Source organism: Cydia splendana, chromosome 2 (genome assembly GCF_910591565.1).
Source record: "Cydia splendana chromosome 2, ilCydSple1.2, whole genome shotgun sequence".
NCBI classification, from domain to species: domain Eukaryota; kingdom Metazoa; phylum Arthropoda; class Insecta; order Lepidoptera; family Tortricidae; genus Cydia; species Cydia splendana.
This window is the reverse complement of record NC_085961.1, coordinates 7,187,797-7,212,853: the sequence shown is the minus strand read 5'-3', so window position 1 is coordinate 7,212,853 and position 25,057 is coordinate 7,187,797. Positions and strand designations below refer to the sequence as shown.

The 25,057-nt window shown below is 36.9% G+C and overlaps 1 protein-coding gene across 2 annotated transcripts in view; it reads right to left on the bottom strand.

Annotated features, from left to right (window-relative positions):
* The window catches only part of LOC134802425 (glucose dehydrogenase [FAD, quinone]-like), a 37,145-nt gene extending 13,794 nt beyond the window's left edge, over nucleotides 1–23,351 (bottom strand). The window contains exon 1 of one of the 2 annotated variants that reach the window (XM_063775089.1): nucleotides 22,399–23,351. In XM_063775089.1, coding sequence (XP_063631159.1) covers nucleotides 22,399–23,034 — 636 coding nt within the window. In that variant the 5' untranslated portion in view covers nucleotides 23,035–23,351. The remainder of the gene's footprint in view (nucleotides 1–22,398) is intronic. The other variant, XM_063775097.1, reaches the window with a different exon arrangement.
* Nucleotides 23,352–25,057: the final 1,706 nt, after the last annotated feature.

The following is a 25,057-nucleotide window of genomic DNA, read 5'->3' as shown; positions in this document are numbered from 1 at the left end:
AGTGAAAATACAAACCAAGTCGAAGAAAAATACTGATTTGCTGTGTAAACTAAAGGAAATGCCACCCAAAATGTAAGTTTCTCTAATTTATTTATAGAAAAAGTTATAGTTCGTTTGATCATTAACTGGTTTTGTCATGAATATGTTTAATTTCAGTCGATGCTTCGGCGCACAAGAAAATGCTAGCCAAATATATAACTCAGCATCCCCTGTTCGCCTACACCTACAGGGAGATTCATGAGCCTGTCGGAACCCAGAGATACAAAATGCAATGCTGCACAGTGCACACAAGTTCTAAGATCTAGAAGAAAGGATTGTAGATGTAAGTACACCTTTCTTAAACTAAAATCATGAAAAGTTTCTGGTGCCTTTTAATATTATTGACACTTAATATCTATTTCTTCTCATTCTATCTATTATGTTCTACTAAATGACAAAAGTTTGTTAAAAACCTGTTCTATCACTACTATAATTGCAGGAAGTTGATTTGGCAACAAGGATGTGTAAAAGTTACACTACAACAGTACCTATGCATAAGTACATTTATTCACACTGCATAAAAAGTGCATACTTAAGGGTTCTAACAAATATTAAAATCTTTGAAACCCGTAGACCTCACTTTAAAAACTTATATATTTTTTTACTCTGTTTGTATATTCTAGAAGCTGGTTTTGTAGCAAGAATAAAAGTTTATTGAAAAAGAAAAAGACACACTTTATGCCATAAATCTAAGACATAAAGATAAAATATTATTAATAAGTATTTAGTTTTTATGCCCGTTCCGGATGTCCCGCTCACTTAAACTTTAAGTCCTTCCTCTTCATAACCGTTTTATGTATGATTGTTTTGCCGTTCAGGCAACCTATCTATGGAATGCACTCCCTCTACCTGTAAGACAAGCCCCAAGAAAATTTGTTTTTTGAGTAGTCATGCTCGGTAGTTATCTGCTAAATGTCTCGTCTAGTGTCTATCATCCCATATACATATTAGTACATTTATTTTTATAACATATATGTATGTTTATGTTAGTATGTATATCTAAGATATACCTACTGCATTTGCTTTTTGATTGGTTTTTGCACCAACCTTTAGTGTTTATATGTGACGTCCCACGGGTAAAGGTACCTTATGGCGGTTGGCGCTTACGCTATTAACTATTAACGCCGCTCCAATATTATTGCGGCGCTATGCGACGTAAGCGCCAGCCGCCATAAGGTACCTTTTGCCGTGGAACGTCACATATTTGTTTCTATGGTTGACTAGTAGGTGATAGATAATGCCTTTTGGCATTAAGTTCGCCATTTTTACGTAATTCTATATTTTTGTGCAATAAAGTTTATAAATTAAATAAATAAAGTAGCCATACCCACAAGTAACTTACAAATTCCCTGCAAGAGTTAGGCCGGCGCCCCACTGCTGCCCACGCTATGTACACGACCCACGTTCCTATACAAAATTTCGTGGGCTTGCCCACGGTTTGTATTAAAACGTGGGCCGTGGATGTAGCGTGCGCAGCAGTGGGGCGCCGGCCTTATTCAATACAAATAAATTGTATTAGTACCTATTCTACTAAGATTATAAAAAATATAATACCTACTCGTACAATATTCTTACTTATAACATGTAGGTAATATAGGAATACTAGGAACAGTTATGTTAGCACTAAAGCTGGCCATATACATTTGACAGCTAAGTTTGACCCACTTCCCGATTTCCGATTGAGCTGAAATTTTGCATACATAACAATATGTAAATCGGATGACAATTGCAATATTATGATGACATGGAGCTGATCTGATGATGGAGACATGAGGTGGCCATGGGAACACTGTGATAAAACAACGCAAACTAATTGTGCTTGGTGTTGTTAGAATGGACTCATGGAGTATTAGTTGCCTGTTGAAAGAAAAGTACAGTCAGCGATAAAAGCTTGTACCAAAAATTATATTTTTGCCAAAAACTTATTTATATTGTTAGGGCTTGGGAGTAGAAGCTGGTTTCTTTACTGCTGGCAGCTGGAATATTTTTTTTGTGTTTGGTAAAGTGGTCTATTGTACCTATACCTGACTATGGGAATGATTTTAGCAGCCTATGTATGTGTGTGGGTATGTTTGTGTCGTATATTACCCTAGCATAGAATATCTGAGATACATTTTGATAAATAAGGTGTTGGTTGGTTTGTTTTTATGACGCAAGTGGTACAGTACTACACTTGATACATAATACAACTTTAATAACGGATAAATAATTACTAGAACAAAATTCAATTTATTTTCAATCGATAATTTGGACAACTGTAACAAAAAAATCCCCCTGGCTTAAAAACGAGAGCTTTCTAAAAGTGACATTAATTTCACATAATTTGCCAATGAACCGCTGTAAGTACTAGCCTGCGCCTGACCTCATCTAATATAATTTGTTTCTGTTTCAGTCATAACATATTGGAGGCTTGAAAGTGCACATACCCATAGATTGGACGTTAAGCTCAACGAGACCATGCGATGCATCTCAGGCACTATCCGATCTACAACCGCCACTGGCTGCCGGCATTGAGTCACATTGCCCCTCCTCACATCCGACGACTCAAGGCGTTGAAGAGGGAGGCTGAGAATATCACGAATAACCCCACAATGCCTGTCCACGAGGAATTCTGCCGCCCGACTGCCCGCCGACCCTGTGCTACAGCTGGGAGCCTGAGCAGCTTTAATATTTCGGATAGGTGGATAGCGGAATGGTCAGCTTCGGCAGCTCGGAGTTGCTGTATATCTGACCCAACTAAAAAACCAAAAGGGTTTGACCTTCCTCGGAAAATCTGGTGCCGCCTGAGAACCGGACATGGCCGCTGCAATTCAGCCACACAAATGGAGGTAGACGGCTTTCCCACTTTGCGAATGCAGAATGCAGACCACTTAGCATATCTTCCAACGCTGCCTACTCCACTCCTCCTCCACTCCTGGGCCTGTTGAGGACCTGAAGACCGTGACACCTGACTTGGTTGCTTGGCTTGGCAACCTCAAGGCTACACTCTGAATGCCCTCATCAGTTTATGATATGAAATGAAATCACTTTATTGGAGCATTCCACGAGCTGTCCCGTACAAACGCATTTTATTTCCTGTGTTGCGACTTTTTTTTTCGCCATTTAAAGCAAGCGATTAATTTTCCGTGCATGTTTGACCATTTGTCATAGAAAAGGAAACTCTTATACCTGCAAATCTCCAGAAAATCTGCATTTCTACGGGACAAACGGTAGACAATTGCATGGAATGCTCCATTGCCAAAACATGATAAGTTGATGGTAGAAAAAATATTAGGAATACAAACCATATACCTACATATAAATTCTATGATAAGTATGTACTAAGTTATTCTAGGTTAAGTACTAACTTATTGTCTACTCTATACATAGGTAATTACACTTAGCAAGACATGTTGGCCGTGGGTACCAAGCTCAGCATGTGCTAGACTGGCGTCCAGCGCTGGTTTTCAGTTTGGCCCCTTTTTGTTGGAGGTCTGAGAGGAATGTTGATCTTTTCTGCGCCGTTAAGCATTCTATTTATATTGGAAACGAAACTTATAGATGAGCAGTTATGAAATAGCAATACTACAATAATATGGATATCAAATAAAAGCTAGTGAGAAGACCATTCCAAAAATATATATATGTGTCATACCTATCCACAAATAAAACAACAAACAACCTTTTCAGTTCATTAGTATTATCATTAAGCGTTTTACAACGTAAGTTAGGCCGTCGAATCAGACAGAATGGTAAGGGCCCCCGCTCAGTGGCGAAACTGAGGCAGCAGGGAAACTTTTGTCAGTCGTATTTACCACCACAGTGAAGTGTGAAATGCGGATGGTAATCTGGCCCACAGCGCAAAAGAGAAAGACGATCTTTTAGGAACTCTTTTTGCATCGAACTCGACCTTGAAAGACGACGGTAGCGCCCTACCGCCCACCATCCCGTAGTGTGAATACTCTATGCCAGAAACTTCTATCAAGCAGAGGGATATTCGGCGGGAGTTGCTATGCTTTCGTTTTATAAGGCGAGCGGGCCAAGTGCTTCAGAGTTGTGTCCAGTGTTAGCGCGTCTTACGTTAGGGGTCTCCTGTCGAAGTTACCATCTTATGGACTGTCCAATAGACTACCTATTATGCAAGTGGATCGCTAGCCCTTTGTCCGGCAGGCGCATATGAGCCGTAGTTGACGGAACCTGCTTCAATAGCTGCTGCTGCATATCTGTGACATGTTGTCTATCGACGACATTCATCGATATGTGGACTACTGAGGCTTCCTATACACTATACAGGATGGCTAAAAAATAACTACATTCCCGTTGCCAGGGAGGTTTTGGGATTATACTGAGTAACTTTTGCTACGGGACCAACCTCGAAATCGCGAAAAAAATAGTTTACCCTCCCATAGAAATTGGACCAGCCAAAATGTATGAAACAGCCAAATTTTTTTTCGCGACTTAGGGGTTGGTCCCATTTCGTTTCGGAGAGGGGGGGGGGGGGGAGGCGCAAATTTGGTGCCTGCCCCGGGCGCCATATGACGTTCCTGGTACAAAAGCTGTTCATACTTCATAGTAATCCAGCGATAAAGCTGCTGGCATGATGGGCACTTTCACACCGGGTACGGCAGCCAATGATTTGTTTGTACACCTACATTTAATGTGTAAATAAACTTTGTTTAATTTTTTGGCAATAGTTGTTTTATTTACCCATTTATAATATTCTCTCTAGCACAGAGCCGAAATTGTTAACTTATCTATAGAGTTTAGTAAACAAAAAAGACTTGACAACACCACAAGTGACGAGAATTGTCATTCTTGTATCTACCTAAATGGAATTTAACATAGTTTTTAATATTCAACATTAGTTATTGGCGTATTGAGTCTGACCGCAGTTATAGTCACTAAAGTAGACTTATTAGCATAATAGAGCATTTAGGAATATTCTTATTTGACCTTTTCACCGCCAGACTCACTAGACGCGTCCTTAAGACGCGTCTTTTCATACAAACGTAGTCCACATTTTTCTCTCTGGATAATAACATTAAATATTTTGATACAATTTGTTGTATATCATATCAACATCAACTACAGCCATGCCCCTACGGTTGTTCTTTTTTTTTAATTTTTAATTATTATAAGAGTTAGAAGAATTTAAAAATTTGTATGTAATCTGTCTTCCGCTCCTAATTTTTACAATAATCAAAAATTCGAACGTAGGGGCATAGCTATATGGTTAATATACATTAAATTATGTAAAAATATTTTCCATAATGTCAATATCCAGAGAGGAAAATGAGGACTACGTTTGTATGGAGAAGCGGAAGCGGCCATCTCCCTTTCCTCTTAAGTAAGAACGTGCCTAAAATGTTTTTATTACCTATGCTTTCATTGTACTATACTGCATATGAGTCGGATTTTACATTTAGAAGCTATAATATCACAAATTTTGTACGCATAAGGCTAAAATGAAAAATAAGAATAAGTGACACCTACATTGAAGCATGCCCGGGAATGGTGTTCTGTGTGAAGATTATCCGTCTTGAATGTTTACTAGTCTCTACTTGTATAGAAATATAGGTAAATTAGGTAGGTATTTGTGTGATAGTAAAACATAGTAATAGGCGAAATATGTATTTATTAAGCTTATTAAGAGCCGGTTTTGTGCATGCTTGCATGCTTAGGAAGTTTTTTAGGAGCGTCTTCTCTAATTTTTCCCTTGATCCACGAGAAGTTTTCTGGAAGAAAAAGAAGGAAATAAGTAAAAGTAGGTTCATGTGGCAGCGATGGAGTAAGTATTTTCACATGAGTGCAGTCTAGTGCACTCAAGATATATACTAAACAATCGCCAGGAATAATATCCATTAAACAAGGCAGCACATTAGAACTAGGTGCCTTAGTTAAACCTAATAAGTATTGCATTCCCAGATTATATATCCCAGAGATAACTACTTATCATACATAACTATCAAACAATGGGTAGGTACATATCTCAATGCATAATACAGCCGCACTCATACTTATTCAAAAAAGGAAAAGTTACTAAGACAGTCCTTGTGGAAAGTCACAGTTTTTTATGTCTAATACTTAATTCAGTGCTCAAAAGAACTTACCTTCTGTTTACAGCATCTACAAACTGCTCGAGGTTCAGGCTTACAGTAGTGTGGCCAATCCAGTCAGTAGTGCTCCAATGGACAAGCCATGATCTTGACTAGTCCCACGTTGGTAGTTAATTGCCATCAGCTAGCAGGTGTAACTGTTACACACCAGCAGCTGCTGCTGCTGCTGCTGCTGCTGGTGTAGGTGTGCTGCTGGTGTGGTGTATACTGTTAGAACCTAAAACAAATAAGTACCTAATTACAGTACCGGCCAATAATATATCACCTCCATGCTTTTACGGTATAACTTTTTTTTATATTTGTGAGTGACTTCCACAGCTTTAGGTAGTTTAGTAGTATTCCTTGTCCAGCGATGAGAAAAATTGGTCTATGTAATGATTTTTTTATAGAGGTTTTTTGTTTTAATGTATGGTCAACTTCATTATTTTTAAAGAGCTTTTTTAGTAATATGCTGAGTCTCTTATTGTAGTTCACAGTATTTCAGTATTCATAATATCTTATACCTTTAAACGAGCAATTCTTGTATATTTATTTATTTATATGTATATATATTTCGGGGATATCGGAAACGGCTCCAACGATTTCGATGAAATTTGCTATATGGGGGTTTTCGGGGGCGACAAATCAATCTAGCTAGGTCTCATCTCTGGAAAAACATGCATATTTATATAAAATGACTAGTAAAATATGAAATCTACAAACTAACCTACTACAAGTTCATACAAAAACACACAAAGGTGATATGTTATTGACCGGTACTGTAAATCTAATTTTGTCAAGTAGATTTTCCCCCTGGAGGTTAGGATATGAATGTTGAAGTAAATAGTAGCTTAAGTAACCTCTGTTAGTAGGTTAGTAGCATAAGTAAGAGATTGTACAACAGATATCTTAACATACTAACTTTTACATATAATAATGAGGCCGGTACCTAGTATTGAAGAGTTTAGTAGCATTGTCATTAAGACGTCTGTTTTACATAGAATCAATGATTTCAAATATAATAGGGTCTATGCATAGAATACATATTAACTTTATAAGAAACACTGCAATTTTATAGCTTTACCTTTGAGATGTTTTGGTAGGTAACCCATCACCGTTTTGAAGCTCGGCGTTAAATTCGGCACATAAGTAAATGCACTGCACACTCCTTACGCACTCTGTAAATATGCCGAAACTCTTCGTCCGTCATATCAAATGGGCTGCAAGTGTTTCTTAAAGCTGTTTACGATATTTTTCTTCAACAGCAGCCGCGAGTAGGAATAATAAAATTTGACTTCCCTGCGAAGAAAATATTGACAATATTATATACAGCGGAACATTGTAACTAATAACTCTCAATATAATCATAGAAAAACTGATATTTACCTGTAATTTATACCTTAAAATATGATTATTCACTACTTTTGCTTTCACGACAAGGCTTATCGTCATCTAAGAAGCACGTAGTTAAAATTAACTAAGTTGAACTGTCAAAATGGGACAATCTGTCAAATTATCCACATCTTATCCAACGACCATGTTATGCAAATTGTCTTCTATCATCTACCGCTGTCAAATGTGGATAACTCCATATATCGTCTGCAACCATAGTATGGATGATAAAACCGACGATAACGGCCGTTTTATCCACACCTATTGCGTGATAACCACCTTGTCGTACAACCTTGCTAAGCCCGCAGTATGCTACCATGCTACCAGTGCATGAAATAAACATTAGGACTCGTTAACCATACTAGTGCCTACTATACTTCAGTACTAAATGTTTAAAAGAACTAATTACTATGTTTAACTCAAAGGAGCGATATGAAAGTAAACGTTTAAATCTTTATTCAAGTCAAACTAGGCCGGCTCCAACCCTACGCCTCTAACATGAGAAGATTTAGCCCTATATGGGACCGGCAACAAACTCAGAGGGACAAATCTTTTCAAAACAAGTTAAAACAACACATAACACATCATTTCTTTATTTCACAAAAGTAAGCTTCTAATGAAACATAAGAAATCAAAATAACACTTGAAATAAAACACTTAGCTAAATGGTTCAAGAACGCGGGATTCTATAAGCTATCAGAATAATCCTTCAGGTATAAACCTTCAGGAACGTAGCGAGTTAGGCACGAGGTTGGCTAACGAGTACGTCCGATCTCTAGCGCGGTCCGATCAAGCAGAAATACCAGCGGCGGAGCCTCTCCGCTCCCGCCTCAGTCAAGTTGGTAAACCTGCTCGACCAGTCTACCAACATACCGACAAAAATACCAACTCGTGCCTACGCTCACTCGAGAGAAACCTCTCGACGTTCCAAAGCCTTCTACCTGTCATTTTAGTTCAACAACACGCCAATAGATGGCGTTACTCTCTACGCGACTTTATTTCAACAATGCGCCAATAGATGGCGTTACTCTCTACGCAACTTTATTTATTTCGTTACAATCAAATAACATGTAGCTCAACATTGCTAATCGATTTTATACAGGCTTCTAAAATAATGAACTATAACGCTGCAATACGTCTTTCTGGTGTCAGGTTCCGACACGGCCGTCCTGAGCTACACACGTCCTCGTGTGTGGGTGTATGCATTTGATTCTGTAACAAAATACTCAGCACAGTATCTCATCGCTCGGTCATTCCTGACCCACAATTCGGGTCTCTCTCAAATTACTATTAAAATCAAACTTTGTTATCAATCCAACCAGAAAATAGTTCAAAGTCATTAATCAATCCTCATTTCTCTAGTCAAAAGTAGTCCATCGAGCAACGACCTAATAAAAATAATCAGTAATCATCGCCGCTATCTAGCGGATACACTCCAATAATCATCGCCTCCATCTGGCGGATACTCTCAAATTTATGTGAAAACAGAACAATCTCAAACATCAAAAACACAAATCACAACAGCTCTAATTCATTGCTCGACAGTATCACTACCATTGTCATCAATATCAATTTACGGGGAAATTATCTGGCATTAAAAAAAATCTTTGGTCATATGTGATCTAAATTTTTGTAAGACATCTTAAAACAAATAATATTCTGATTTGATAATGCCAATTTTACTCATATGAACACAGTACATAAACAAAACAACACCAGTCCTTCGGTGCATTACCAGTCCTTCAGTAGATACCAGACCCTCGTCAGAAGTAACCATCTCAGCCGCGTAAGTGCTACTCCTCGCAAAGAGCATTCTGCACATAAAAAGCAGACCACGTGCACCTCTTACATGCTCCGGCACTTCTGATGCGGTCACTAAACAATACCCAGTCCATCTAAAGCAAAACAGTAGTGCCCAGTCCATCGGGCGTGCCTTCAGTCCATCGAAAGCAAAACAGTAGTGCCCAGTCCATCGGGCTTGCCTTCAGTCCATCGAAAGCAAAACAGTAGTGCCCAGTCCATCGGGCGTACTTTCAGTCCTTCGAAAGTACAAGCTTTCAGTCCATCGGAAGCAAAAACAATGTTAAGAGTGAATTCCAAAAAGAAAATAAAAACGGTTCTTTAAATCATGTTACTCAGAACCATTGGTACTATCAGCGTCAACTGACCGACTGAAACTGAACATCACTGATCAAAATCACTAAAGATAGCTTTCTACTTTAGCTTTAACAACAGAAACTCAGCTTTCTACTTTAGCTTTAACAACAGAAACTCGCTCAAAACTTCTATGCAGAAGTAAATCCTCTCAAAATAATCCCAACAAAATGGGAACTGCTCACCAGATTAATAAAGCATGATGCACGCGTCCCAGTCAAAGGTGGTGGTGAAGTCCAACCCAAGCACGAAGGCTGATGCTTTCCGCCTTGCAGTTGCCGTTGCTGCGGCAGATGGCGAGATGCACGATGTAGTTTAACATAGCTGGCTGTTACTGAAATCATCATTAGCACGGCATCAGGTTTATCATGTAAGCAGGATAAACTCAAAGGTTTATTAAATGCAATGTAGCAGACAAAAAAAACATGTTTCCAATGTATACGGGACTTCAAAAATCTCAGAATAAAATTTAAACTTCAATGAGTGCGTTTTATTTCATTCTATGAACAAACAAACATGTGTTCCAAAAATAAGTAACACGGTAAAATGGGCCAATACGAAAAGTGACAGCTAATTAGTTACGTTAGACTGTTATGCTTCGCCATTACACTCATAATAAAATTCACTAATAAACAATTGGAACGAAACCTGTCCTTTTATTTCCAAATCTCCAGAACAGACGATACTGCACAGCTGCTTCTGTGTTACAGGCGTGATGGCGTCTCTAAGTTGGCTCGGCTCGGGCTGCAGGACACTGTAACATTAATTTTCATATGCGTAGCTCATGTTTCCATAGTATGCACGATTTGTGATCTATCACGGCATTACGGGCAATAATTTGTCGCAATTTTATTAATTACTAAACAGGATTACAGGAGGAATTACAGGATCAATTTCTAACGGTGCATTGTATTTTCAAAAAAAAAATATTTTTTGAGGGTAGATGCACAAGTGAGCGATGAAATAATATCACGTCGTGATAGCCGATATTTGGTTGTCATTAACAACATGGATTTCACTTCAAAATAATTCAAGATCACTTAGATTTAAATCGATTATAAAAATGAATTGTATCTTCATAAAAAAATCAATCATTGAGGGTAGATTCACAAGTGAGCGATAAAATAATATCACGTTGTAATAGCTAATACTCGGTTTTAATTAACAGTATGGATTTCAAATCAAAATAACTCAAGATCGCTTCGATTTAAATGGATTACAAAAATGAATTACAAAGAAACGTAACGATCCCAGAGATGACGTCACGTAACGACCGCTATGCTCGACTGCCTCAATCACAATTTTATTCACATTTACACAATAATTCTCACCAAATAACAATGAATTACACTCACCTTTCAATCAAGGTTAGACACGTGAGCTTACCATTACCACGTGTCCAGATTATGGAATGTAGGTCACCAAAACACACGAAAATATACCACGCTCCCAGGTGGCTGTGTAAGCAATACATCAAACTTTGCATTCATCCCACTTGCTGATGTCGAATAGCGATGGTCCTAAAAGCGGTGGGCGCGTGGGGTAGTATCTCGATGTATTACTTCACAGCTAAACCAGTATGCTACCATGCTACCAGTGCATGAAATAAACATTAGGACTCGTTAACCATACTAGTGCCTACTATACTTCAGTACTAAATGTTTAAAAGAACTAATTGCTATGTTTAACTCAAAGGAGCGATATGAAAGTAAACGTTTAAATCTTTATTCAAGTCAAACTAGGCCGGCTCCAACCCTACGCCTCTAACATGAGAAGATTTAGCCCTATATGGGACCGGCAACAAACTCAGAGGGACAAATCTTTTCAAAACAAGTTAAAACAACACATAACACATCATTTCTTTATTTCACAAAAGTAAGCTTCTAATGAAACATAAGAAATCAAAATAACACTTGAAATAAAACACTTAGCTAAATGGTTAAAGAACGCGGGATTCTATAAGCTATCAGAATAATCCTTCAGGTATAAACCTTCAGGAACGTAGCGAGTTAGGCACGAGGTTGGCTAACGAGTACGTCCGATCTCTAGCGCGGTCCGATCAAGCAGAAATACCAGCGGCGGAGCCTCTCCGCTCCCGCCTCAGTCAAGTTGGTAAACCTGCTCGACCAGTCTACCAACATACCGACAAAAATACCAACTCGTGCCTACGCTCACTCGAGAGAAACCTCTCGACGTTCCAAAGCCTTCTACCTGTCATTTTAGTTCAACAACACGCCAATAGATGGCGTTACTCTCTACGCGACTTTATTTCAACAATGCGCCAATAGATGGCGTTACTCTCTACGCAACTTTATTTATTTCGTTACAATCAAATAACATGTAGCTCAACATTGCTAATCGATTTTATACAGGCTTCTAAAATAATGAACTATAACGCTGCAATACGTCTTTCTGGTGTCAGGTTCCGACATATATATATATATATATATATATATATACAAGTTTAAAGTAGAAATAAAGGTTTAGTACTTAACCAGATCACGCTGATTGGAAAGCCAAAGCTTCTTCAGATTAGCCTTGAGTGACGGTACATTTAACAATATGTAAGTAGGTAAGTACTATTTAAAAAAGTGGCAGTAGGTTCACAATGTATAGGTTTCAGACAAGTTAAATTTGCCTTCTAATTGTAGTTTGTTCCAGTATTCGTTTTTGCGAGAGTACCTATATTATAATTATGTAAAGGGGAGACTCGGCTTTATTGTACCCCTGGTTAAATCGTACTACCTCTAGATTTCCCACTAGACACCTAATTTATTTACATTTATCAATTGGTATTTACCCTCAATAATATGATCAGACATGACATACGGATAAAAACGAATGCGAAGGAAAAATATATAAAAATGTAGACGTTTAAATAAAAACGTGTACGATAACCGACTAACCGTGTAAGCGACCGACCGGTCTCCCCTACATGTTCTTATATTTCATACGAGTTTTACACTGCAGTGCCGAAACTTCTGAGCCAATATTGCTGAAGGAGGTGTCAAACCATTCCTTTTATAGCTCAGGTGACAAAGACCACATTTTTTTACCGACGCCTAAAACAAATGTAAAGTTTTTTTGTAGTAGTAGTAACTTCTTAGTTGTTCTTAGTTGTTCGTTTTTTTTAACGTTCCATTTCGTTTTAAATCGTTCCACAATTACATGTCTTGTAACCATAATCCTCTCTCTCTACGATGTATCTGCCTCGATTTGGTTTAACATATCGACTATCGAGTGTTAAGTACCTATCACTGAAAATATTTTGTGCGCGCCTAACGAATTGCGATATTTAAAAGCATCTTCGGGTACCTACGTATTGACATAAGTAAAGTTTTAGGAGCTAATTTAATACTAGAGAGTAAAAAAAGTAGAATATCCAATTAGATTCATAATAAAAAGATTAATTAATTCATTCGCTATACACGGTATTTCACACATGGCTTTCTTTCTATCTGATACACGTGCTGGATTCATGGTGGCACGAGCGCTTCCATAAATTAAACAACTATGCATAAAAAATCCAACTGAATAATAAACAAGCCCGCATTCTGAAAACTCTATACTGAAAGCAATTAATTTAATTTTGATAGTTTACACCCAATAGAAGTTTTATCATCGTCAGATGAGTTTGTTAAACTTTCAGTTAATGGCCTCTCTGATGCGGTTAGTTTAAAAAACTCGTGCAGGGAGGTGTTATGTATGAAAATGAGTATGCAGCCTCGTTTATGTGCTCTATTAACAGTGTTTTTTATTCGTTATGCTTATATATTAATCCCTAATATAACTACTTAATATTATAAATGTGAAATAACTCTGTTTCTTTTTTACCTCTTCATGCCTTAATCGCTAAGCCGATGTAGATGAAATTTGGCATGGAGAAAGTTTGAGGCCCGGGAAAGGACAAATAGTCCATGGGCCAGGCAAGATTTCGGTATAATTTGGGGGTACCAAGTTTCCTTTTCACAGCAGTTAGATATGCTTATTATGATGTTAAAAAACCATGATTGCCATCTCAAAATGGTAGCTAACAAAAATGGCCGCCAATCCAAGATGGCGGATATTGAGTTTTAAGAAATCAACCATAATTCGAGAAATATACGTCCGATTTCGTTGCTGTTTTTTTTTAACCAAAGCTCTATAAGTGAGCTTAAAATTATGTTTATATATTATATCGATAAAGTCAACCATTAATTAGTAATTAAAGAAATATTGAAAATCTTCTCATTTTTTTGTGATACTTTTTTCTAAATTAAGTTTTTACAAAATATCTCGTACATTACAAAAAAGTTTTAAATGAGGCAATATGGTGTATTAAATTAACTTTAATTTGACGTACAATTTGTATGGGACTGATGACTGAAAACACATGGAAACATGAATTTGGTTTTACTTCCGTTGAAATTCACTGTTGACTAAATCACTGCATACAGAACAAAAAGCTTCGGATAGATGTTGTAGAGTACAAAAATCATGTTTTTAGTATATTTTAATAACTTTAGAAATTGATCATAATAATATTAGAACGATAGTATTATTAGCTTTATTTGTTACAAGTAAAAACTACTTTAAAATCTTGCGTTTTGTATACATAATTAATGTTACTAACAGATCTAACGCGATTAAATTTCATTATTCATTGAAACGTCGGAAAAAAGGTTAAAAATGAAATTTAATCGCGTTTGACCCGTTAGTAACATTAATTAGCTAAAAACTAGTTATTCAGTGAAAATCTTTTCGGCTACAAATCAAGATGATGCAAAGTGAACTAGATATTTGTATAATATGTAGCGAAATAAGACCATTTTGTAAAGTACCCCCCCCCAAAAGATGGACAGTAGGCAGTATTATTCAATTTTAATGCAGAATTAATAAGGAATTTTGAGTCTATTCTTATCTTATTGTTTTCGGGGGCCCTTGCTTGGATACACTTCGATCCATAGGGATCTTTTGCGCAATTACCCCCTAGAAAAGATCCGTCAACTACTCAAGAGCTTTTCCCACCATATATCTCTGTGCCGGATGATAGAGCTCATGGTTAGCGTTTTAAAGTCCTTTGGTTCAAGATATCCTGCTCCAAAGTCCTTAATTATTTTTCTGGCGAGGGCGTGACATTCACAAATTAGGTGTTTTACTGTCTCTCTTCGCCACACATACGACAATCGGTGTTGTCAGAGTGTCCCATCTTGGCCAGAATTCCTTTGACCCCGTAATGTCCAGTAAACACCTTGTTATGATTTGGAGTTGTCTTTTGCTAAGTTTCCAAAGCTTTTTGCTCCAACCGGAGTTTACTCCTTGCATAAAGAGCTTTGCGTGCTTTAGACCCGTCAGACTGTCCCATTCTTCCTGATGTTTGATCTTAGTATGGTCTTTAATAGCCGTTATGATGGTTCCCTGTGAGAGCCCCACGAATCGTTCCGGACCTATAAGGTTACCTAAAGATCCAGCTCTGGCAAGTTCATCTGCATTTTCATTGCCTATGAATCCCTCGTGCCCTGGGATACATACCAGTTGCACTCTGTTTTGCCTTCCAAGCTGGTTCAGAGCTTGGACGCCATTGTATACCAGTCTAGAGTCCACTAGAGTCTATTACTAAACGACGTGACATAGGTACCGGATAAAAACTCTTTACTTAAGTTATATTTAAGAAAAATTATTTGAAGAATCTGTTACGCTGACGACATCCTCTATTAAGTAAATAAATATAAATATTAGGGGACATCTTACACAGATCAAACCTAGCCCCAAACTAAGCAAAGCTTGTACTATGGGTACTAGGCGACGATATACATACTTGTATAGATAAATACATACTTATATACATAGAAAACAACCATGACTCAGGAACAAATATTAGTGTTCATCACACAAATAAATGCCCTTACTGGGATTCGAACCCAGGACCATCGGCTTAGCAGACAGGGTCACTATCCACTAGGCCAGACCGGTCGTCTAAGTAAGAAATAAGTTTCGCAAGTAAATAGAGAATTTTGAGATTTTACTCTTGGGTTTATGATAACATGCTTCTGCAGTTACAATATCATTTCACCACACCAGCGGATAAAGGCTCTCTTGATTGTTCCAAGCTGATAAGATAGTTGCATTTTATTCACATGTGAGGCAAAGTAATCAAATGCAAATTTTGAGTTGTTTTCTTATGTTTGCTGGTAGAATTGGCTTTTAAATGATGATTTTGAATATTAACATTTAATAACATTCATTTTGAATCGATTCGCTTTGATTTTGTTTGATATTTTACAGTTAGTATTTTCCTCGTGTTGGTGTAGTTAAAACCTCGCTACGCTCAAGATTCCATTTTTCGAACCACGAGCGTAGGGAGTCTTTTTGTCTGTAATTTTATTAAAGACGTGATATTGGTGAAATGGACTCTATATTGGCAGTGATATTTCACAGTACCTATATACCTAAAAATTCATCCGGTATGTCACGTCGGTTACTAATAGCCTCAAAACTCCTTATTAATGCTGCATTAAATAACAATGCCCACGATTGTCCGTCTTTTAGGGCCTATCTCGCCACATATTATACACATATATAGTTCACTTTATTTGTAGCCGAACACATTTTCACTGAAGACATTTCTATTTATACCGAATACCAGTTTTTACTTGGATCAATTCGACATTTTCAATTTAATCGGTTAATTTAGTTCCACAAAAACGAAAGGCGAACGCATCTCAACGGTATCTCAATAGAACAGTTCTTTAACTGGTAACCGAAACGAAATCCTTTTCGTTCCCGGGTTTATGAACGAAACCGGTTTGAAAAATAAAACGGTTTCCGAGCCCTGCTACTATTATTATAAATTATTAAATTATACTATAAATATCATTTTTGTACTCTACAACTTCTATCTGACGCTTTTTGTTCTGTACGCAGTTCACTGAAGAAATTACTATTTCAATCGAATACTAGTTATTACCTAATTAATGTCAATAACGGGTCTAACGCGATATAATTTCATTATTTTACCTTTTTTCCGACGTTTCAGCGAATAATTAAATTTAATCCCGTTTGACCCGTTAGTAACATTAATGAATTTAATTAAGTATACAAAACGCGAGAGTTTAAAGTAGTTTTTACTTGTAAAAAATAAAACCATTATTACTATCATTTTACTATTATTATTAAACTATACTAAAAACATGTTTTTTGTACTCTACAACTTCTATCTGAAGCTTTTTGTTCTGTACGCAGTTATTTAGTCAACGATGAATTTCAACAGAAGTAAATTTAATTCATGTTTCCATGTGTTTTCAGTCTTCAGTTCCATACAAATAATACGTCAAATTAAAGCTAATTTAACACACTATTTTGTCTCATTTAAAACTTTTTTGTAATGTACGAGATACTTCGTAAAAACTGAATTTAAAAAAAAGTATCACAAAAAAATAAGAAAATTTACAATATTTCTTTAATTAATAATTCACGGTCGACTTTATCGATATAATATGTAAACATAATTTTAAGCTCACATATAGAGCTTTTGTTTAAAAAAAATTGCAATGAAATCGGACGAATACTTCTCGAGTTACGGCTGATTTTTTAAACTCAATATCCGCCATCTTGGATTGGCGGCCATTTTTGTTAGCTACCATTTTGAGATGGCAATCATGGTTTTTTAACATCATAATAAGCCTATCTAACTGCTGTGAAAAGGAAACTTGGTACCCCCAATTTATACCATTTTCAAAAATTTGACCAGCTGGCCCATGGACTAAAAGGGTAGTTTTTAGTAATAATCATCATCATTATTTTACGTAAACGAAATCGACGGCAGAAGCTAGTATCCATATAATTTCCCAAGGGTTGCGAAACTTTCATACTATGTAATAACCAGTGATCGTTAATTTTCCAGAAATTTTGGTGCAGCATTGTTGGTTAAAAGCATCTGTATGCCCTACTCTAGGTGGTATAGATAATTAGGGTTAATAACAGTAATATTAACCTTAACCAATCCTCTCCCTAGAAAAAAAATTACGAAAATCCTTTATTTTTACTATGCTGCACCAAAATTGCTGGAAAATTAACGATCACTGGTAATAACATACATAGTATGTACATATTTATTATATCCTTTCTCGGGCCTCAAACAAACTGCACACCAAATTACTTCTAAATCAGTTCAGCAGTTTAAGTTTGAAGAGGAAGGTGACACTTTATAATATTAGTATATCTGTAAGTATATAGTATATCTATATACCCTAAATCAAACATTAAACGTACTTATATCATACGTTATAGTCCTTCCACGGCCAAGATGAATTGATTAAAAAAAGTCGTAGTAAAGTCAGCACTCATGTTCTAATCTTAACGATAAAGTAGTGTTCAGATCATGTTGGACCCCTCGCAAGCTTAGCTGCTGCTGCCTATAAAAATACTTCGTTTCCTGTTGATTGTACAATGCCTTGTACTGTTTATTGTACAGGCGAAAGGTGTTGCAATACGTACTTGTCTATGACCTGATCTAAGTACAAAGGCTGTTGCGTTCACTTTAGCCCTGACCGTGGCTAAGTAACAAAAGAACTGCTGTTTTTTGCAACGTTTGTTTGCAGAAAATCCGTTTTCAGGGTTCCCTTTTTCCGTAGTCAACATGGTAGAATCGGATCTGTACAAGTACATGCGTTCACATTTCGCTCAGAAACTATTTACCTAATTACCGAACTTTGTGGTAAAGTTAGATACAAAAAATATTTCTCCCTACACGCCACTGAAAGTCAAACAAATAAATAAAAGGGAAACACTATAAACCTTCCAAAATAATTTGAATTTTTTGTAATAATTAATCCCCCTTATTGGTATATTCTGATAATATACCAATAGACTTAATATACTTATAATTATTTAACATTCAATTAAATGTATTACATGTAGTGTAAATAATGAATAGAACCAGGCGTTACTTTTCGGAAATCCATGCCCATGACCACTTAATTTAAAAAAACAATAGAGATTCTGTTTTTGCTTGCCCTCGTTTGCTGTTAATATTGATTTAGTAACATTTAACGAAGGGTCCGATAGTAACAAAAAACTGTCATTGGATAGACCGTGGCCGAATATAGCTTCTGGCTTTTCTATTTCTGTAAGTGTCGTCAATTAAGGTCCGGAAAGAATGAACGATTAAAAAATTTTCACATAATGTATGGGAAATCATGTTACAGATTCCTAAAGGTTACATTCTAATTACAACATAATTGAAGTGCAATGCAGTAATTAATTCTTACTGATGCGATCAGACAATAACGCGCGGTCGTAACGTAACACGACAGCCGAGTGACCGTTTTCTTTAAATATGGTCGTTTTAGGGTTCCATAGCCAAAGGGTAAAAACGGGATGGTCGGGATCCTATTATTAAGACTCCGCTGTCCGTCTGTCTGTCACCAGGCTGTATCTCATAAACCGTGATAGACAGTTGAAATTTTCACAGATGATGTATTTCTGTTGCCGCTATAACAACAAATACTAAACCCAGAATACATATATTATAATAAATATTTAAATGGGGCTCCCATACAACTTGACTTTTTTGCCGTTATTTGCTTAATGGTACGCAATACTTCGTGCGCGAGTCTGACTCGCACTTGGCCGGTTTTTACGATATCGTTGTCCCTGTAGTTACGTTCATTACCTTAAAATATTAAAGGATGACTCACGTTAAACCGAGCCGGGTCCGGGCCGGAACTTCCGGCGCATCGTTTTCTATGGAAAGCACCACGTGATCCACTGTCATGTCATAGAAAAGTAAGCCCCGGAAGCTCCGGTCCGGACACGGCCCGGTCTAACGTGAGTCATCCTTAAGTCGAAAAGGTTTCACACTATATGATACACTTACTGCGTTGATTGATTTGATTTTCCTACCTGGGTCTTATATTTAAAGAAAGATGTAACCTTCTTTGTTTAGCGTCAAAGACTCGTCAATGTCGCAAGGTTGTTGTTTTGCCATTGCATACGCTTATTATTTTCCAAGTATTTATAAACATCATATTATCATGGATATTTGACATTCATGATTCCATTCCCGCATTTATGCAGCGTTAGCTTGGTCTGTCTCTATTGGTTTTCGAACGTGATGTACAATATTTTTTTAGTTCTGTTACCTACATTAAATATATTAAATAATTAAAAAAAATACTATGAAAGCAGCAAAATTGTTGCAAACCTATTTAGCTTACACTGTAGGTGTATCTACAACTATTAAGTACCTAAGCTTGTAGAGACAGAGAATACAGTTCAGACAAAACTCGCAAACTGCAATTGTACAAGTTTTTCGCTTTGAGACCAACTCTCATTGTTTTAGTTTTACTGCGGAAGAGGCGTTTTGCTGGAAGCGACACTAAGAACAACAATGGTGTTTATGGAAGTGTCAAGATTTTTTAAAGGGGTGCTAGCGCTTCATTTTACTGTCCTAATACTGCCAGAAACCTTAGCAGAGCATTTTAAGGGTTCCGTACCCAAAGGGTAAAAACGGGACCCTTTTACTAAGACTCCACTGTCCGTCTGTCCGTCCGTCTGCCTCTCTGTCACCAGGCTGTATCTCATGAACCGTGATAGCTAGACAGTTGAAAATTTCACAGATGATGTTTTTCTTTCGCCGCTATTACAACAAATATTAAAAAGTACGGAACCCACGGTGGGCGAGTCCGACTCGCACTTGTCCGGTTTTTAATACTTTTATAAACATGATTTATTCTCTTCGATTTAATCTTAGATACCATTGACCGGGGTGACTTTCAAATGCAGGGGCGACTTTAAAATTCTAGTTTTTAAGCCATAATATATATTTATGCGAGATTTTTTACAGTAGGTGAATATGAATATAAAGTAATCTAACTAGTTTCAGGAACAATTTCAGTAAATAATGAATAATGGTAATTCTAGGGCTGTTTTAAATCTATCAAAGTAACCCCAAATTTTCCAAAGTCACCCCGGTCTACGGTACTCGTACAGCTTTTAGTACGAGCGAGATGTTTGGCGAGTAATGTCAAACAAATATCCAATCAAGATCAGATTTTTGCAGTACGAATGCCCCTCCAGGAGATTTTTGGAAACGTTTTCAAAAAGCTGAGGGTCTGTCTGTGTGTTTATGGCTACTTAACGACTTCCCCGCGGACAAACGGCTCGATTCGAGAAATGAATTAGAGATTCACTAGATATGAAATAGTAAAGATATGTATATATACCACGGCAAAAGATACCTTATCGCGGCAGGCGCCGCGATTCGGGAAATGAATTAGATATTCACTAGATATGAAATAAGAATGTTAATTATCTTTACTATATAGTATCTAGTTAATCTCTAATTCATTTCCCGAATCGCGCCGAAAGTTGTGTGTAATTATATGATATGATATGATAATAAATAAATGTTTCATTCATATCCAGTACATCTATATCTTCAAGCCCAAGTTTAGTACGGACATACTAATTTAAAGACGATCTGAGTAAACGATATCGCGAGTGAGAATAATAGTTTTTCTTTTCAGGAACGCAGTTTCTTATTTCTTTACGGGTTTTCTCGTCGTGTCTTCTGAATTTCCTTAAGCGTTCATGTTAAATGGTTTGAGATACTTTTATACGGTAAGATAAAAGATTCCAACTCGAAATGTTCTTATTAAAAGCTTAAACTGTACTTTCCTTTCAATTAGAGAAATACGTTTTATCATACAATTATGTACCTACGCTAAAATCAACCGTCGTTTTAAAATGTAACTACGTTTTATAATCTCATACCTTTATTTTTAAACACGGAACTTGACTGATGTATCATGCCAGGAACCCGATTGTATAGGCATAAAAAATAGCAATAACCAGTACACAAGGTGTCACACAAATTTGGTGTCACTTTAAGCCATCAGTACCTAGTACATTTTTACTAGGTACACATTTTATTATGAACTATTACTATTTATTTACCATTTTACTTGAACAATTCGGTAGGTTCTTATTAAATTTTACTATCAATATCATACTGCCATCTCTTACGAAACCAGGTACCAAACATTTCATAAAATGCTCTTACGATATGAGTATGTCAATATACATAATGCATTTACAAATAACTTAGTAGCCAGATAAGTAACACAATATAATTAAAATCATTAAATGTGTATTGTTAAATCATTATTTCGCAATGCAGTCTCCCACAGCACCGCATATATGCGTTAATTCCCATATAAAAAGTGGGGCATTGTTGCATTACAATGCACTGTTCCGAGTTCACTTTTACTCTTCTACATAGTCGTAGACGTAAACTATAGGTCGCTGTATATGTTATGTGATTTTCTCCGAACGGACAAATAGAAGGATCGCCCCCGCCGTCCATACGAGAGCTACTCCTAAAGTTGTTAGCCGCTCCGGCTGTACTCATGCCATTACAGTATTATTTATTTAATCGTGAGGAATATTTCAATACAAATTATAGCCCATCAATTTTGCAACTAATGCAAATAGTTTTTTTTATTTCAAATAGATTACTATTGTGCACAACTAGTAAATCTTTCATATTATTTATATGTGTCCATTTCTTAAACCCAGGATTTTTACCAGAACCAAGAACAGTGAGTCGTATGAGTTAGTGACATAATTAAAAAAAGGCTATACCTAACTCATGGGAGTAAAAAGGACTTGCTCTAGCTTATTTAATTGCCAATAATTTATAGTTAGAAGATAGATATAGAGAGATTTAGATAATTGTGCAAATATAGAAATAACATACCTTCCACTTCTTAACTTCAGATAAACGATTTGCGAGAACACACCCCGCCGATCCGGCACCGACTATGATGAAGTCATATTCTTCTGGCGCCTGTCTTTTTTTTCTGCGTTTCATCGTTTTCTTCTCTACAGCCACCGGTATTTTCTTAGAGTCAGCTATATCCGGATCAAAATATCTGTTTTCATTAAATCCGAACTCAAACGGTTTATCAAACTTCGAATACGGATGCTCGAATTTCCTCCCGAATTCGAATTTAGGCTCCTGTTTATCCGGTTTCAAATAGAACGTTTGCATGAGATAACTTTTACCATTCGGTGATTTGTATTGATTGATTGTGGAGCTTGGCAAGAGAGGGCCTAAGGGACGCGCGTTAATTTCCGGGTTTAATTTTAAAGGTGTCGGTCCTAATGGAACTTGCAACGGCTGTAGAAAACTTGTTTCAAAACTTGACCCGATCGAGCTAGGAGCATTCAAGTATGGGTTTCTTCTAGGGTAAGCGTCGTCATCTATTGAGCGTCCGAACAGTTGTGCAAGAAGGGTCAAATAGAGGAACCCTGTTTGGGAACATTGGGTAAGCGGTGCCGTTGCTTCAGCACATATTTGGCTTATGTCGGGTGGAAACCACTGAGAGGCCATCGTCACTGAGTTTAAACCGAGTTCACTGAGGCACTATAACAGTCGCATAACTCTGGCAAGTGCTGTTTCACCGTGAGCGCGCGTTCAACTACATTCGCCTGAGCGGTAAGCGGGTGGCGTGTCCTTAGTCTTAGGTTTATTCATAAACGTGCGAAAGATCTAACGGCGGCTAATTGCAAAATCTTATCTTTTCAATTCAGTGGAGCCTTTCACTGGTTAGGTTATAGGTACGTTTAATGACGATGCGCTAACAACAATATATGTGCACTGATGCATTTTATTGATTTTGGCTGCAATATCTCCTATTCATCTGTAACCGAAAAATACAGTGTTGCAACTAAACATTTGTTCATTTGTTATAGTTTAAATAACAGCTTAAAGTATAACAAAACACAGAGGTGTTTCAAAACTTCTTCTTTAGATAGAATATTTTAAGAAGACATTTTGCAAAATGAAAGCCTCTCGTGGCAACATCATAGTTGCCACAAATCACACTGTAAATTTAGAACAGTTATTTTCAGAGAAAAGGTATCTATTTTAAGCTAACAAAACACTTACGTGTGCCCGAAACGGATCCCTACTTACCCGGCCCATAGTTTCAAATGTATTAGGTACCTACGAGTATAATGTTCTTCAAATTCCCAATTCCTATGTCATCCTCAGAAATATTATTAAGTATTTATACAATGAAATTACATTCAGGCTAGTAAATTTAATTAATTTATTTTTAGCTGTGAAATCCAAACACTCGAGGGAAATCTGAAACTAACTTCCGACTAAATTCATTACATTAAGAAATGTCTAAGTATAAGTAATTACATTTCAAGAAATATTCCACGTGATCTTGATTATAAAGGCTAGCTCGTATTGGGAACTAGTCAAGTTCAACTGATATTGTTAAGGATTTGCAAGGCTATATTTAATCATTCATGAATTTTAATTATTAGGCCGATTCTTTACGTTGAACCTCTCATAGTCCTGTAGTTGAAACAATACGAATTTGTTGCTAGTTATAAAAAATTATCTCAACAAAATTATGAAAATATTGGATTAGTTGGATACCTAATTTTTGTGTTTTTTGCCGCGCCCGATCTGTTTTTATTTCATGATTTAAAAATATGTACCTAACTATCTTACCAAATAATTTATAACATACTAAATTTATATAATACCTTCATTTTATTAAAATATAAAAATAACATATAATATATATGTACCCATAAAAGGATGCATATGATCAAAGCTTATGTTATTTTTTTATCGAAGCAATTTAATATTTGATACGAGTCCCAAGGAATTATAGAAAATAATCTCGAAGTGAACGAAAAGGAGATTAATTCATAATAAAATTGTAGATTTCATGATTTTTTGTTGATATTTCCATGCACTTATAATCCCTTACATCGAATTCAGTAGAGATATATCATTATTAAGTCCATGCTATTTTTTTTTAATGAGCCTATAAGGTATCCCACTGCTGGGCAAAGGCCTCCCCCTAGACTTCCAATCCTCCCGATTAAGTGCAGCATCTGTCCAGTTGCTGAGAAATGTGTCCAAGTCATCCCGCCATCTCCTCTTAGGCCGACCTTGCCGGCGTTTACATTGTGGCACCCACTCCGTGGCTAGTTTAGCCCATCTCTGTGGGTGCATACGTCGTACATGGCCTGCCCAGTCCCACTTGAGCCTGGCGGTTTTCACCCCAACGTCGACGATGCCTGTTTTGGTGTGCAACGTAGTGTTTCGGATCCAGTCAATCCTTTTCACCCCAAGCATGTTGCGCTCCATAGCTCTTTGGCAAACCTTCAGTTTGGTATTTTGTAACTCGGTAAGAGACCACGTTTGAGCACCGTAAGTGAGGATTGGCAATATACACATGTCGACGAGTCTACGCTTAAGAGCTAATGGAAGGTCTCCCTTCAATAGCTCCTTAAGAGACCAGTAGCTCTTCCAAGCGTTTTGGATCCGTCTTTCGACCTCTTTGGCTGTCCTTGGTTCCTGTCTTTGGTTGAAAGAGACTATTTGC